The sequence below is a fragment of the Capricornis sumatraensis genome, chromosome 8 (assembly GCF_032405125.1).
Source record: "Capricornis sumatraensis isolate serow.1 chromosome 8, serow.2, whole genome shotgun sequence".
NCBI classification, from domain to species: domain Eukaryota; kingdom Metazoa; phylum Chordata; class Mammalia; order Artiodactyla; family Bovidae; genus Capricornis; species Capricornis sumatraensis.
The window spans coordinates 103,489,697-103,503,923 of NC_091076.1; the positions used below are offsets into that span (position 1 = coordinate 103,489,697).

The 14,227-nt window shown below is 53.8% G+C and overlaps 1 protein-coding gene and 1 non-coding gene across 3 annotated transcripts; both read left to right on the top strand.

Annotated features, from left to right (window-relative positions):
- The first annotated feature begins 67 nt into the window (after window positions 1–67).
- TK1 (thymidine kinase 1) lies at window positions 68–13,199 on the top strand. Of its 2 annotated transcripts, none has more exons than XM_068978245.1 (7): window positions 68–207; window positions 327–358; window positions 1,413–1,523; window positions 4,401–4,494; window positions 11,695–11,784; window positions 12,079–12,198; window positions 12,374–13,199. In XM_068978245.1, exons 1-7 carry the CDS (start codon window positions 142–144, stop codon window positions 12,575–12,577), a joined length of 717 nt encoding a protein of 238 aa, XP_068834346.1. In that variant the 5' UTR covers window positions 68–141; the 3' UTR covers window positions 12,578–13,199. The 2 variants fall into 2 exon arrangements, with proteins under 2 accessions (XP_068834346.1, XP_068834347.1); XM_068978246.1 differs by having other exon boundaries at window positions 88–207; window positions 12,079–12,201; window positions 12,290–13,199.
- Window positions 7,050–7,121, top strand: TRNAS-GGA (transfer RNA serine (anticodon GGA)). The gene has a single exon. It is a non-coding gene; the product is annotated as a tRNA-Ser (tRNA).
- Window positions 13,200–14,227: the final 1,028 nt, after the last annotated feature.

Genomic DNA, 14,227 nt, shown 5'->3' on the forward strand with positions numbered 1-14,227 from the left:
TGATTGGTTCCGGGACGGCGGCCCCGGCTCCCGATTGGTCCGCGAGCCGGGAATAACATGTCCTGCGCGGGAACCGGCGGGAGCTTGCAAGGCGGCGGCAGCGGCGCAGAGTGCTCGGTTTGCCAGCTCCCTGAAGGTGCCATGAGCTGCATCAATCTGCCCAATGTGCTGCCAGGCTCCCCCAGCAAGACCCGGGGCCAGATCCAGGTGCGGGCGCCGATGAGAGGTCGGGGTCGGGGTCGGAGTCGTGACTGGTTGGTGGGTGGGTGGGGTCCCTGGGTATCCGTGCGCCCCGGAGCCCGAAGTGACCTCTCCTTTCCTCCTAGGTGATTCTCGGACCCATGTTCTCAGGAAAAAGGTAATGGCCTTGCGGGACGGGAATGGCCCAGGACCTCCTCCCCTGCTTCCTTGCTTCTCCAGCCCCCCGGAACGCCGTCCACCCCTGACGCCCCCCACCCCGCCCCGAACCTGCGGCCCCTCTCAGAACACCGGCGCCCCCAGAACATCTCCCGCTGCCCGACCCCCGCTTTCCCGCTCAAAACGTCTCTGCTCCGTGGAATCCATCGCGGAGGAGGCGCTCCTCCCGTTTTCGTCAGACCCTTCTCCGCCTGGGGCCATGCAACCACCCATCCTTCCGGGAACTGGTCGTCGTTTTGTCGTCATTGAGCCCCTCTAAAGCCCCACCTGAAGGGCGTGTGCACGGTGGCCGGGCCCTGAGCGCCTTGCAGTGTTTGTCGCTTCCTTCCAGTGTGACTGTTTCCTTAGATGGCCTAGGAAGGTAGTCAGTATGCACACTTCAGAGTCAAGCCACTGGCACCTTCCCTCCCTTGAAGTGATAGACCCAATCCCAGACTGAGGCGGCACCAGTGAGCTCCCAGTAACTCCTCTGACCCCTTCCTATATGGCCCTGAGGGAGAGCCCTCCAGCTCAAAGCCCTTGCCCACGATGGTGAGGCTCAGGGTGGGCTCATGGACACAGACTTGGTGCTTTCCTTGTTGCACCAAAAAGTTCTGTTAGTTCAGGTTAGGTGAAGAAGTGTGGGGTGAGATGATTTTGGAATGGAATCTGGACCCCTCTCCCCTGCATGTGGTCTTTGCCTCTGCCCACCCCTCCTGTGCCCCTAACCAAATCACTCCTCCAGCCTTTTCCTGGACCCCCTGAGGGCCCTTCCTTGACACCCTCCCCATAGAGAATTACTTCCTGCCCAGACATGCTCCTCCCTCCTGGGTCTAGACTGAAACTCTGTGCTGGGGCCCTCTCTCTGTCCTCACAGGTCTTTCCCACACCCTGCCCTGCAACCTTCCCCTCCATGGGTGGGGCTCAGGCTGTAGACCCCCAGAAGGCAGTGGGGAACCCAGCTTGAGCTGATGGGGTCTTCCTCGCCCACATTAACCTTGGGCCTTACCTTGCAGTACTGAGCTGATGAGACGGGTCCGTCGCTTCCAGATTGCCCAGTACAAGTGCCTGGTGATCAAATATGCCAAAGACACGCGTTATAGCAGCCTCTTCTCCACCCATGACCGGTCAGTCCCTGCCTCTTCCATCCTGTCCCCACACCTTTTGTGAGAAGCCTGGTGTAAATTCATAGAACATACTGTCAGAGTTCTTTAGAGGGGATGGTTAATAATGCTGATGCCTGACAACAAAACATTTAAATGTGCAAACTTTCCTAGTTGCTTGGCATGGTACCCTACAAGTTGGCCTTTCTTGGGACTCTAGCCCAGTGGTTCTGTACCCACTGGAGGTGATTTTGCCTTCTAGAGCCTATTTGTAATGTCTGGAGATGTTTTTAGTTTTTAACCACAGGAGGAGATAAGGGTATGATGGCAACTAGTCGGTAGAGGAATGCCACTGAACATTCTATGATGCACAGACCGCCTCATGACAAAGAATAATCCAGCCCCAAATGTCAGTAGTATCTGACCAAGGATACTAGTCTTAACCTCCTGCTCTTGACCTCCATGAAGGGTGCAGGCTGGTTTTGTTGGCCTGCAGAGTGAATTTTATTTAAATTTTTAGTTGGCTTGTCCTCGACTTCCCGTCATCTCGTGGCCTTTGAGCATCCCCCTTTTATGTTTATCTGCCTGCGCCCTGTGGACATTTCAGTCCACTGCCTGAGGTTGGGAGGTGAAATTTAGTACCATTCCTGCCATTCCGTGCAGCAGACTGGGGCCTGATACTTTGGAGCCTGAGACACTGTTGTTGTCTTCCAGACTTGTCCATCTGAGCCCCCAGCAGCAAGGCCATGCTGTGTGGTTTCAGGGTGGGAGCTTTTTTTTTTTATTTTTAAAGGTCAGAGAGAAAACACACACCACAGACAGAGTGTGGCCCATCTCAGAAGGAGAGAGTGGCCTCAACACAAGGCATGGTTAGTTTTTACGGGCTGGGTGATTTCATAGGCTAACGAGTCGGGTTCTGAAGGCGGGCAGGTGCTGAGGCTTAGAGGGCCCTGGACTCCAAGTTAAGTTAAACGTTGAGTGACGTTTTCCCGACCTGCAGTCTGTTGCAGGTAGGTCATTTACATCTCCAGATTTGCCTTCTCATCCCTAAAACATAGGCCTCCGCCGCATGGGACTCGGGGAGCATCAGGGGAGGACAGTGAGGCAGTAGAGGCAACACTGCGGCTAACAGAAGGGCAGCTTCTGCAGTCTGTTCAATGGGGTGAAATCCAAGCCCTGCCCCAGGGTCACAGACCCTCTCTGACACGGGCTCTAGAGGCCTGGACAAGCCGCAGCAGAAGCCGAGCGCTTGGCAGGGTGACAAAGCTCCAGAGACGCTGCTCTTGCTAGAGATGGAACCAGCTTACTGCCTTGCCTGCTCTCTGGTTTTCTTTATTTGGGGAAGGGTGGGGAATTTAAAATGCAGGAAGTAGTTTCACACTCTTCCCAGAGCTTGAAGCAGGATGACCATAAGATAACTGGTAAGATAATCACTACGGCATAGTTTTAAAAGTGAAGTAAAAGTTGCTCAGTCGTGTCCAACTCTGTGTCACCCCTCTGTCCGTGGGAGTTTTCCCGGCAAGAATACTGGAGTGGGTTGCCAGGGATTGAACCCAGGTCTCCTGCCTTGCAGGCAGATTCTTTACGGTCTGAGCCACTCTAGCCGCAAACTGCAGAATCTTCAGGAAGCTCCCAGCCCCTTGCAAGGCTAGTTCACAGGAGCAGGCAGAAATGGAAACAGGAGAAAATAACATTGTAGAAAAACAGACACTTTTTAAAAAGAAGACAAAGAACTAGCTTTCCTCTTCCAGAAGGCCTGGCTGTGGGGGCAGGGCGGGATTCACTGAGTCATTTAATGCACTGGAACATTCCCACATGCTGCCTTTCGCTTTCATACTCTGCTGGGTGGGAATCCGCCCTTAGGACCCACGAGGCAGCAGCATGAATGTGGATTTGAATGCCATCTCTGCCTGTTAATAGCTCTATGGTCTGTAAGAAGTCCTGTAATCAGCCAGAGGAGTCCAAAGGAGGGAATTCTAGGTCCCTGCCCTGCTGGTTGGTGTTCCCAGCTTATCTCTGCCAGCGCACGGGGCTGCAAGTCTTAGATTCTGCTAATGGTCTGCCCCGGGCCATGGTAAGACTTTCATGGGCCCCTTCCTCTATCAAAAGAAAAAAATTATACTCTATGACTGCATTGCTAGAAACTAGACAAAAATAATTCAGACAGAGTCACATTCTGATTTTTAAATTTATTTTTATTTTTTTGCTGGGCTAGATCGCCCTTGCTGTTCAGGTTTCTCTCTAGGTGAGGCGACCGAAGGCTTCTCTCGAGTTGTGGTGAGCAGGCTTTCCATCGGGGTGGCTTCTCTTGCGGCCCACGGGCTTCAGACGCTGTAGCTCCCAGGGTCCAAAGCACAGGCTCAGGAGCTGTGGCACCCGAGCTTCTCTGCTGTGCAGCATGCGGGATCTTCCAGGATCAGAGCTCAAACCTGCGCCTCCTCCACTGGCAGGCAGATTCTTTACCACTGAGCCATCAGGGAAGCCCCTTATTCTGATTTTTAAAAGAGAGTTAAAACATTTCATTCATCCCCAAAGCATCATGGGCCCTGGACACTGTACCTCATGAATTAACCCCTTCTGTGCCCCAGCCCCTCCCCTCACACACACAGCAGAGAAGAGCTTGCCATCCAGGTTGACCATTACATTGGGCATTGCTAATTTCCAGTCCAAAGCGTAAAGTGAAATAGCTCGTGTTGATTAGCTGGTTTTCTGAAGAAAGACCTTTACTGTCCTTCCCAGATGCCTTCCCACGGGCACTAACTTCTCAGAACTCTGGGCAGATGGCTTGACCTGCTTTGCAAGGAGGGGGTGGTCGTGAGGGCTCTTCCCTAGCCCCTCATCTTGGTTCCTGGTCTCTTCGGGCTCCCCTGCCTTGCCCACACTCTGGCTTTCTGTCCCCAGGAACACCATGGAGGCCCTGCCAGCCTGTCTGCTCCGGGACGTGATCCAGGATGCCCAGGGCGTGGCTGTCATAGGCATCGACGAGGGGCAGTTTGTAAGTTGACTTGTCCTGACATTGCTCTTCCTATGAACCCCTTTTTCCTCTGCTTGTTTGGAGGTTATTGGTTCTATTTCTGATCTTTAAGTAGGTAAATATTGTTAAGTTAATTTGCTTTAACTAGTATCTGAAAACACTTGGAATTTCCCTTACTGCTTTCTGTGTTACTGAGTTGTTTTCTTTTTTTAAAAATATTTATTTATTTGGCTGCTTGGGTCTCATTCAGTCTTCATTGCAGCATGAGGGATCTAGCTTCCTGACCAGAGATCAAACCTGGGCCCCCTTCATTGGGAGCACAGACTTTTAGCCACTGGACCACCAGGAAAGTCCCTCTGTTACCGTTCATGGAACTTATTATATCTTAAAAAAAAAAAATTACGATGAACAAAAAAATTTGATTTCTCAATACCAGAAGGAAGGGTTTGGTTTGGCTCAATGATGCTTCTTGCTTTTTTTTTTTTTTTTACTATTTATTTATTCATTTGACAGCGCCACGTCTTAGTTGCGGCGTGTGGGATCTAGTTTCCTGACCAGGGACTGAGCCTGGGCCTCCTGCATTGGGAGCATAGAGTCTTACCCGCTGGACCACTTGCTTGTTCTTGATGGGTTTATTTTTCCTCCTACAGAAATACATCCTTTAGTAGTTCTTACAGCCAAGCTGTGTCGGTGGGAAGCTCTCCGTCTTGATGTGAAAATGGCTTTGTTTTCTAGTTTTAGCGGGGTGGCACGTGCCCAGTGTTTCCCCTTATTGCTTTGGAAAAGCAGCAGCCGTGCGCCTTAGAGCTCAGGAGAAGGCTTCTCTGATCCCTTTCCTGGGCAGGGAGCCTGTCTATTCTTTCTCAGAACAGTGTGGTCCAGAGAGGTCTTGTTTGTATTTATCCTGCTTTATACTGGGTGTGGCTTACTTAACAATCTACTCTTGAGTTTTTCGTTTGTTTTTGCTTTATTGGAGTACAGTTGATTTACAGTTGTATAAGTTTCAAGTGTCCAGCAAAGTGAATCAGTTATATGTGTACATACATCCACTCTTTTTTATTGACTCTTTTTCCATATAGGCCATTACAGAATATTGAGTAGAGTTCCCCGTGCTATGCGTAGGTCCTTACTAGTTATCTGTTTTATATATAGTAGTGTGTATATGTCAATCCCAACCCCCTAATTTATCCTCGCCCACCTCATGCCCCCTGGTAACCATAAATTTGTTTCTACATCTGTGACTCTATTTTTGTTTTGTAAATAAGTTCATTCGTACCTTTTTTTAGACTTCACATATAAGTGATATCATATGGTATCTGTCTTTCTCTGGCTCCAGGTCCATTCACGTCACTGCGAGTGGCATTATTTTGTCCTTTTTTAATGGCTGAGGAATACTCCATTGTATGTACGTACCACATCTTCTTTACCCATTCGCCTGTTGACGGACATTTGGATGCTGTCGTTTAAGAATCAAGAATCAATTCTGTTCCTTCCATTGTCTTTCTGGAAACCTCTTTTTAAAGTCGTTTCCAGCTCACTCTGCATCCAAGTCATTAGGAGTGTGTTCTCTGGCTGAGCTTGTGGGTTGTCTCTTGTGATCTTAGTTTCTCTCCAGCGTTTTTGCAGTGTTTTATTTCTTCAAGTGTGTCTTGAATGGATGAAACTAAAACTCCCGAGGGAGTTTACTTCAACCCCCATGTGAGCTCCTATGATAAATAAACCCAAATTTTCAGTAGCTTACCACGAAAGAAATGTATTCCAAGTCATCAGTGGTGGGATGGCCTGCCAGTGAGGCTCCTGGCTTCACACGTGACTTCCAAGATCAGTCCGGGTAGCTGCATGCTGACGGTAGAGAGGAGACAACCCGGAGGTCCCAAGAACCTAGTCGGGTCCCTGGGTGGTTTCCATGTGCCGGGGTCCGCGTGCGTGCCTTGCCTCTGCTGCCTCCTCACCTCTGGAGTTTGGGCATACGGTTCCCTTATCTGTACCTTTGGTCCAGTGCTGTGCCCTGGAGGAAGAGGAAATAGAAAATTAAGGAAATACTTTTCTTTGTTAGGTGAGTGGTTAGCAATCTGCCTGCCCTGCCTTCCAGGTCCCAGGGCAGGGTAGAGCCAGCGGCTTGGGCTGTAATGTCCTATAGGGGTGTCTCAGGCTCTGTTATGGTGATCACAGCTCCATGCTTCCCTCCCACCTGAGACTGGGGATCCTCTATCCCCACGCTGGGTGTATCTTTCGGTGTGTGCCCTCTGGAGATGGACTACCAGCTGCCCGGACCTGCTCCGGGAGCCGGGCTGCATCCGTCTATTCACCCACCTTGTTGTGACCCCTCCATCTCTGACCTCAGAGATGGTCAGCTTGCTTCTGAACGCAGCTGTGTCTTAGCTGGCCTCTTCATGCACACACACACGTACCCTTCTGTTTTCATTTGTGGCTTCATGGCGGAGGGACTTGGGGTAAGAGGGGCTTCAGGGTGAGAACAGGGCTGCAGCTCTTCCGTTTCTCTTCTAGACTCTGATCTCCAGAAGGCTCTGGGGAGCCTGGGTCGATTTTGGGGGGTGGCTCTCAGAACAAAAGCTTCCCTGGTGGCTCAGAGGTTAAAGCGTCTGCCTGGAATGCGGGAGACCCAGGTTCGATCCCTGGGTCGGGAAGATCCCCTGGAGAAGGAAATGGCAACCCACTCCAGTACTCTTGCCTGGAGAATCCCATGGAGGGAGGAGCCTGGTAGGCTACAGTCCATGGGGTCGCAAAGAGTCGGACACGACTGAGCGACTTCACTTTCTTTCACTTTCTTTCTTTCTCAGAACAAGGAATGTGAGCTTTGGGGAGGCTCTCCCGTCCTTCAGGCCCAGTGTGTGCCTGCTTACCACTCTGCTCCCTAGCTGTAAGTAAAGTGTCTTTTCAGGGCTGAGCTGGATACCCTGGCAGGGACCTTCCTCTCCTGACACCTCCTTGATTGAGAGCCAAGTGCCCTGGTTCGGAGCTGGTGGGCCACCAGACCCCCAGTTCTGTTCCCTGTTTCTATGGCTGCTTCCTCTGGCCAGTGAGTCACAGCTGAGTTTCCATCACAAGTATTTATTAAACGCCCTATAGAAACATCGCCAGTCTTCTGTTCTATCCTCACCCCTGTGGGTCTTGCTTAGCAAGAAGTCTGGAGGCTGTCTGTCAACGTGGGACCCGACAAAAGGACTGCCCTTCCCTTCTTTCATCCTTCCTATGCAGACGGGGTGTCGGGGAGGGGTGTGTGTGAAGTCCCCAAGCTATCAGCTGAGGGTACAGTGATAGGTGGGGAGCTGGCTCCTGGGCACGCCAGCCTCGCGGTGTCACCGAGTGCCGGTCTTATCTCCGTTTTACCACAAGTAGGAAGGGGGGTCATCTAGGAAAAGTCAGGAAGGACTATACCTAAGAAGAAAGTCCATAATTGACTACTAACGTCTTCTGTCCAGAGACCACCAGGAATAGCCCCAGAACTGAACAACTGGGGATTGTAGTTGCAGGGAGAAACTGGCATGAGAACTGGGGGGGTGTGGGTGAGGGCTTGGTTATTAGGAAATGGGGGCGGCGTCAGGTCATTCCTGGGAGGGTTTTGGAGGCCGGTTTGGCTCTTGATTTGGTGTCCTGGGAAGGGTGATGATTCTGACCAGCATCTTAAACGTCACCTGTAGGGAGGGTGGACCAGGAGGCCGAAGCAGCAGGGGGGCCAGGAGGGGGACATTTGGTACCCCATAGCCTAGGTGATGCTTACGTTCTGTCCGCGCTCAGACATGGTCAGGGAGGGGTCTGGTTGGTTTGTTTTGACCATGCCACACAACGTGTGGGATCTTAGTTCCCGGACTAGGGATTGAACCTGGGTCTATGGGAGTGAGAGCTCTGAATCCTAACCACTGGACCCCCAGGGAATTCCCTAGAAGGGGTCTGGTTTTGTCCTGTGTGACTGGGCCAGAAGCTCATGAAACTAACTCTATGAAATTAGTTGTATGAAATTCTGTTCAGCACAGCAACCCCAAGGCCCACTGTGAGCGCAGGCAGCTGCTGCTGCTGGCCTGCCCTTCTCTTTCGCTGCCCAGAAAAACAAAACAAAACTCACAGAACATCTTGGTCTGCATCCTTCTAGTCTCTGTACATATATACCTATTTATAGTTCGGGTTCATATCACGTGTTGTGACCGTCTTTCCACATCAGCAGACACCTATCCTTATGAATGTACCGTGTCTTGCATGACCTGGCCCCTTGGGTATGGCACTTAAAGGCTGTGATGGACGTGTGAGTGGACATTGGGCTGTCATCTGGTGTACTGGGGTTTATCTAGTGTATTGGAATCACTGAAAAAAGGGGGGCTGGAAAGAAAGTGGGGTGAAGTTCCCAGGCAGGAGTGTGTTCCAGATCAGGGGCTTTGGCCTGGTCAGCAGGAAGGACTTCAGCATTCACCCTGGGAGAACCTGGAAGCCGCCCAGGACGGTGGTCTGCTGGAGGGGCATGGATGGACTGCAGGAGGGGGGCGGGGACTGCTGGGTCTCTGCAGACATCCCCCGTGGAGGGCCGGGGGCGGGGGCTGCACACACAGATTCTGTTCTGACTGCCTTTCTCTTTTCTTTCCGGGTGGCTGACGTTTTCCCTGTATTTCTCCTTTTGTAAAGAGCCTCCTCATGGTTTGTCTTTCCTCTAGGTCATGTGATATAACCAGCGCCACTTTGTTACATGCTGTAAATATTTCTTCCTGGTTTATTTGCCTCTGGATTTGTCTGGGCATCTCATTTAGTCTTTACCATTCGTGGTGGAGCGGCTGAATCCTTCACTGTCACATCCTTCGCCCTGTCCCCTCCTGTGGCCTCTGCAATCTTCAACGCCAGCCAGGCTGCTAGGAAGCGAGGTCTCCGCCTGGGCAGGGCCGGGGTGCTTCCATCGAGCGTCACGAGGCTGCCACCTCTGGGCAACATGACGACAAGGGCGAATCTCCTTCCTGGCTGCCTGACCTCCGCTTCCGCCGCTTTCGGTTCTCCCAGCCCTCCTCATACCTTGTTCAGGAAGCGGCTCTCGGCAGGTCAGCCCTGGTGCTGGGCCGGCAGATGAACCACATGGGCAGGCTTGTCAGTGTCAAGAAACCCTTCTTTTCTCGCTGGATCCCCTGTGGTGATCATTTTTGTCTCCCAAGAAAACTCTGCGTTTGCTAGGTCCTCTGAAGTCCCGCTTTAAATGTAACCTGTATTGGGGTTTCTGGCTGCTGTAACGTGCACTGCAGACCAGGTGGTTTAAACCACAGACATTCATTTCCTACAGCTCTGGAGGCTGGGAGCCCAAGATCAAGGTGTGGGCAGGGCAGGTTCCCCTGAGGCCGCGAGGGAGAGTCTGTCCCAGCCGGTCCCCTCGGCCTGCAGGTGGCCATCTGCTCCCTGCCTCTTCACATTCGTCTTCTCCTCTGTCTGTCCTTGGGTCCAAGTTTCCCCGTTTTGCGAGGACACTATTCCTACTGGAGTGAGGCCCACCCTACACGCCTACTTTAACTGGATGACCTCTGCAAAGACCCTCTCTCCAAATAAGGTCACATTCTGAGGTATTGGGGGTCAGGGTTTCAGCATAACGATTGGGGGGGGGTGGGAGGGTTCACAAGTCAACCCATAATATAACCTAAAAAAATGAGTGGCGATAGAAACAAATGTCAGTAACGTGGTTGGTTACCAGTGGGCCTTCTGCAATGTTGCAGACAACCTGGGCAGCTCTGACTGTACCTTGGATCATTCAGGAACCCCTGATGGGCAGCTCTGACTGTACCTTGGATCATTCAGGAACCCCTGCTGGGCAGCTCTGACTGTACCTTGGATCATTCAGGAACCCCTGCTGGGTAGCTCTGACTGTACCTTGGATCATTCAGGAACCCCTGCTGGGGGCCCTGGGTTCAGTGTTTGGGCAGAGAGTGGGGTGGCATGTGAACAGGGCACAAAGTTCAGGTGGAAGAACTGAGCTCTCTGACCGCGGGCATCACTGTAGCAGGCAGGGTGGAGGACCCCTCGCGGTCCCCAAACCCTGGTGTGGAGGCACCATGTCTGAGCAGGGAAGGTAAGATGAAGAAGGTGCTCCTCCCAGGGTGGTTCTGCTCTCAGCCTTCCCCGTGGATTTCTGGCAGTGTCTAGAAACAGTTTTGTTTGTGACAATGGGGGTCGGGTGGGGGCACTGGCCGACAGGTCCTTGCAGGCTGGCGGCTGCATTTCTGTGACCTGTGACAAGTCCTTTAGAGAAAAGGAGGGGCCTCACCTGGAGCCAGGCTGGAGCCTAGGGGTGGGAGGTGCCATTTCCATAGTGCAGGCTCGGCAGACCCTGCAAACCCTGCAAACCCTGCAGAGGCCAGTCAGATCTGGCTTTGGTGAAGCCCGCTGGAACTGGTTTGGGTTCTCTTTAAGCCCTGTCCTGGTCCTCGTCTGGGTGAGCCCTCGGGTCTTGTAACTACGCATCTCCACGAGTAGCTTGGAGAGAGACCCTTTGCCCAAACACTGGAACTCCCCACTTCACCCAGCCCACAGACCAGATAGATGGTTGACCAGTGAAAGGTCACCAAAGGATTCGTTTAAGTAGTGGCCCCTTGGGCCACTTGAAATGAAATTTGATTTACCAAGTAAGGACTTTGCACAGGTGGTGTGTTGAGCCATCCTGCTCTGTAAGTGGCCAGTGGAACTCCTGCCCCTTCTCCAGGCATCACATGGCACATTATGTTTAAAAGAAGAAAAAAATAAAAGCAAACACAGAGCCTGCCTCTCAGCCAGATAGCATATGTAATAAATTATTTGTGTGTCCTTAATCCTTAAACATCACCAGGGGCCATCCTTGCCTTTTCCTGGGCTCAGGAACATGAAGTCATTGCCAGGGTCACAGCTAATGGGTCCAACGGAGAACCTGGTTCAAGCCTGAGGCAGCGGATCCAAGCTTTGGTCCACTGCAGTGGCAGATGGCCTCTCCACCTGGGTTGCATCACCTTGGTGGCAGGTCCAGGTGCCTAGCCTGGAGCGCAGCCTGGCTCTGCTGTGGAAAGTTGGTGCATGGGGGAGCGAGTCGGGAAGCTGTGGGTGTGCAGGCCATGTACCGGATGGGAGGGCTGGGGCGGCCTTGTTCTCAGCTCCACGTGGATGCGGGTAGCTGTAGCTCCTGGGCCTGGCAGCGTGTCTGCAGCTCCCGGAAGGGGCTGCCCAGGGCGGAAGCTCACTCCCTCCTCCGCCTCTCACCCTTTCCTCCAGTTCCCTGACATTGTGGAGTTCTGCGAGAACATGGCCAACTCGGGGAAGACCGTCATCGTGGCTGCGCTGGATGGGACCTTTCAGAGGAAGGTGAAGTGTCTGGTCCAGGTCTTGGGGTGGGACTGGGGACAGAGGCCCAGGCAGCACACAGAAATGGACAGCCCAGCGCGCCCTGGATGCCCACACCATGCCTAAGTCCAGGCACTCGGGCCAGCCAGTCCCAGCTCCCTGGGGTGCCCCTGACTCCACCTGCCTAAGGCAGGTGCTCTGGGGAAAGGCAAGGTCCAGGCTTAGTTTCCTGGCTTCAGGGGTGTGAGTCAGGGTCTCCAGGAAAAGCCCACCCGGCGAAATGAGTGTGCACTCCTCTTCCTGTGGATTGTACAGGCTTTTGGGACCATCCTGAACCTGGTGCCCCTGGCAGAGAGCGTGGTTAAGCTGACGGCGGTGTGCATGGAGTGCTTCCGAGAGGCCGCCTACACCAAGAGGCTGGGCGTGGAGAAGGAGGTAGCTGCCCCCTGCCTTCTCCAAGGGATGGGCGGGTTGGGGGCAGGGAGGGGCGCCTACACCTAGAGGCTGGGTATGGAGAAGGAAGTAGCCGCCCCCTGCCTTCTCCCAGAGGCGAGGGGTGGGGCGCTGCGCCCCCGCCCCGCTCAGTCCAGGCGCTTCCTGTCGCCGTCAGGTCGAGGTTATCGGAGGAGCAGACAAGTACCACTCCGTGTGCCGCCTGTGCTACTTCAAGAAGCCCTCGGGTCAGCCCACCGTGCTGGACAGCGAAGAAAATAAGGAGAACTGCCCGATGACGCGGGGAAAGCCCGTGGAGGCCGCGGGAGTCCGGAAGCTGTTTGCCACTCATCAGATCTGGCAGTGCAGCCAGGCCAACTGAGGCACTGGCCCCTCCCTGGGGCGGGCGCTCACCCGCCACCTGCTCCCCCCACTCGCCCGCTGTCGCCCCCTGGCGGATGCCCGGCCTTCTTGGAGGAGGAAGTGGCGGGGGCCGGGGTTGGGGCGGGTAGAGGTTTCACCACTAGCAGTTGGCCTGCTGCTGCGCCCTTTCCCAGGCCAAGGAGGTGGCTGGTGGTCTGCACTGCACACTTCCCTCCTTGCCTGCCCACCAGCTTTTCTCAGTTCCCATCCCGGCTGCGGGGCGATCGCAGTCTCCCCAAGCCGGAGCTGGCCGCCCTATGGGGCGGGGTCTGGCCGCTGCAGCCATCCCTCTTGGGGTGAGGCCAAGCCGCAAGCTGCTGTGACATCGGCGTCGCCAGCTTCTTCCCCGTTTGTGGCGTTTGCTGTTGAGTTTCTGTTCTCACTGGGAAGTCCATATCCCAGCACCTCTGGCTCAGCGTGGGCCTCTTCCCACGCAAAGACTTGGTCCCTCTGCCTGGGATGGGCTCCTGGCTGCCCCTGGGGATGGCTGGACTTGTTCTTATTTCCTTTGGGGCTGAAAGCCCTTCCTGATCTGGCGATCATTTTCTCCGGAATTACAGCTTCTCCCATGTGGGTGACACTCACCCTGCTCTGGGGCTCAGCTCCCACGGGCTTGTCTTCTAAGGAGGTGGGGGCTGTGTGTATGTGGAACTGATAACTAATATTAAAATCTATTGGTTGGTAAAAGCCTATTTCTCTTTGAACTGTCTGGGATTCCCCGGGTCTCACTATAGACACCTCTGACATGATTCAGGTATGGGGATTTCCTTTCAAATCTTTTTCTAGTACTCCTGACCCCTTAACCACAAATCTTTTTAACCGAGAGATGAGCATCAAGTGTTCTAAGAGGCATGTTTGCCTGCTCTTCTGTCTGGGAGGGTTTCAGGTCAAGATGAGTGGATGCAGGAGCCTGGGGCTTGGTTGGAAAGATGAAGCCTTGGTCTGTGCTGCCAGCTGGGGCTGTGAGGTCAGGTTTTATTTTGTGAAACAGACACTTGACAGTTCAGGAGCCAGGAAGACCAGCTCTGCCGTGCCTTGGGAAACGGGCTGTGGGCAGCTTCTGGGAAGGTGCGGGTGCTCCACGGTGGGGTGGGCCTGGGCTGTGGGTGTGTCCCACGCAGATGGGGTCCCAGTTCCTCACCCTTATCCCAGCCTCTCCCTCCCACTGGCTTGTGGCTGGTCCCAGGTTACAGAGGTGCAGTGCCACGGTCAGACCATAATCCCCAAACCCTGTTAGTTTTTACTTGGGGTTTTGAAACTATTGGGGTCGACTTTTGACAGCTCCCTCTCACTGCTCGAAAGGGGAAGTCCAGAGTTGCCTCGTGGGCCCTGGCCTCCTGCCTGAGGGGAGCTCATTCCCTGGCGTGGGCTGGGCAGTTAGGTTGGCTCCCCAAGGGTCTGAGATGGGCTGCAGGGGTTCTGAGTCCTGTCTACAGGAAGCAGAGGACCCTTGCCCCTCCAGGGGCATGCCAGGACCCTGGCAAGGAGGCCCAGAAAAGCTGTGTTGTTTACAAGCTGAGCACAGTTGCTATTTTAAGATGCTGATGGAGGGCAGCGTGAGGCATGAGACCCCAGGCGGGGTAGGGGTGGGGGGAGTTGCTGGGCAGTG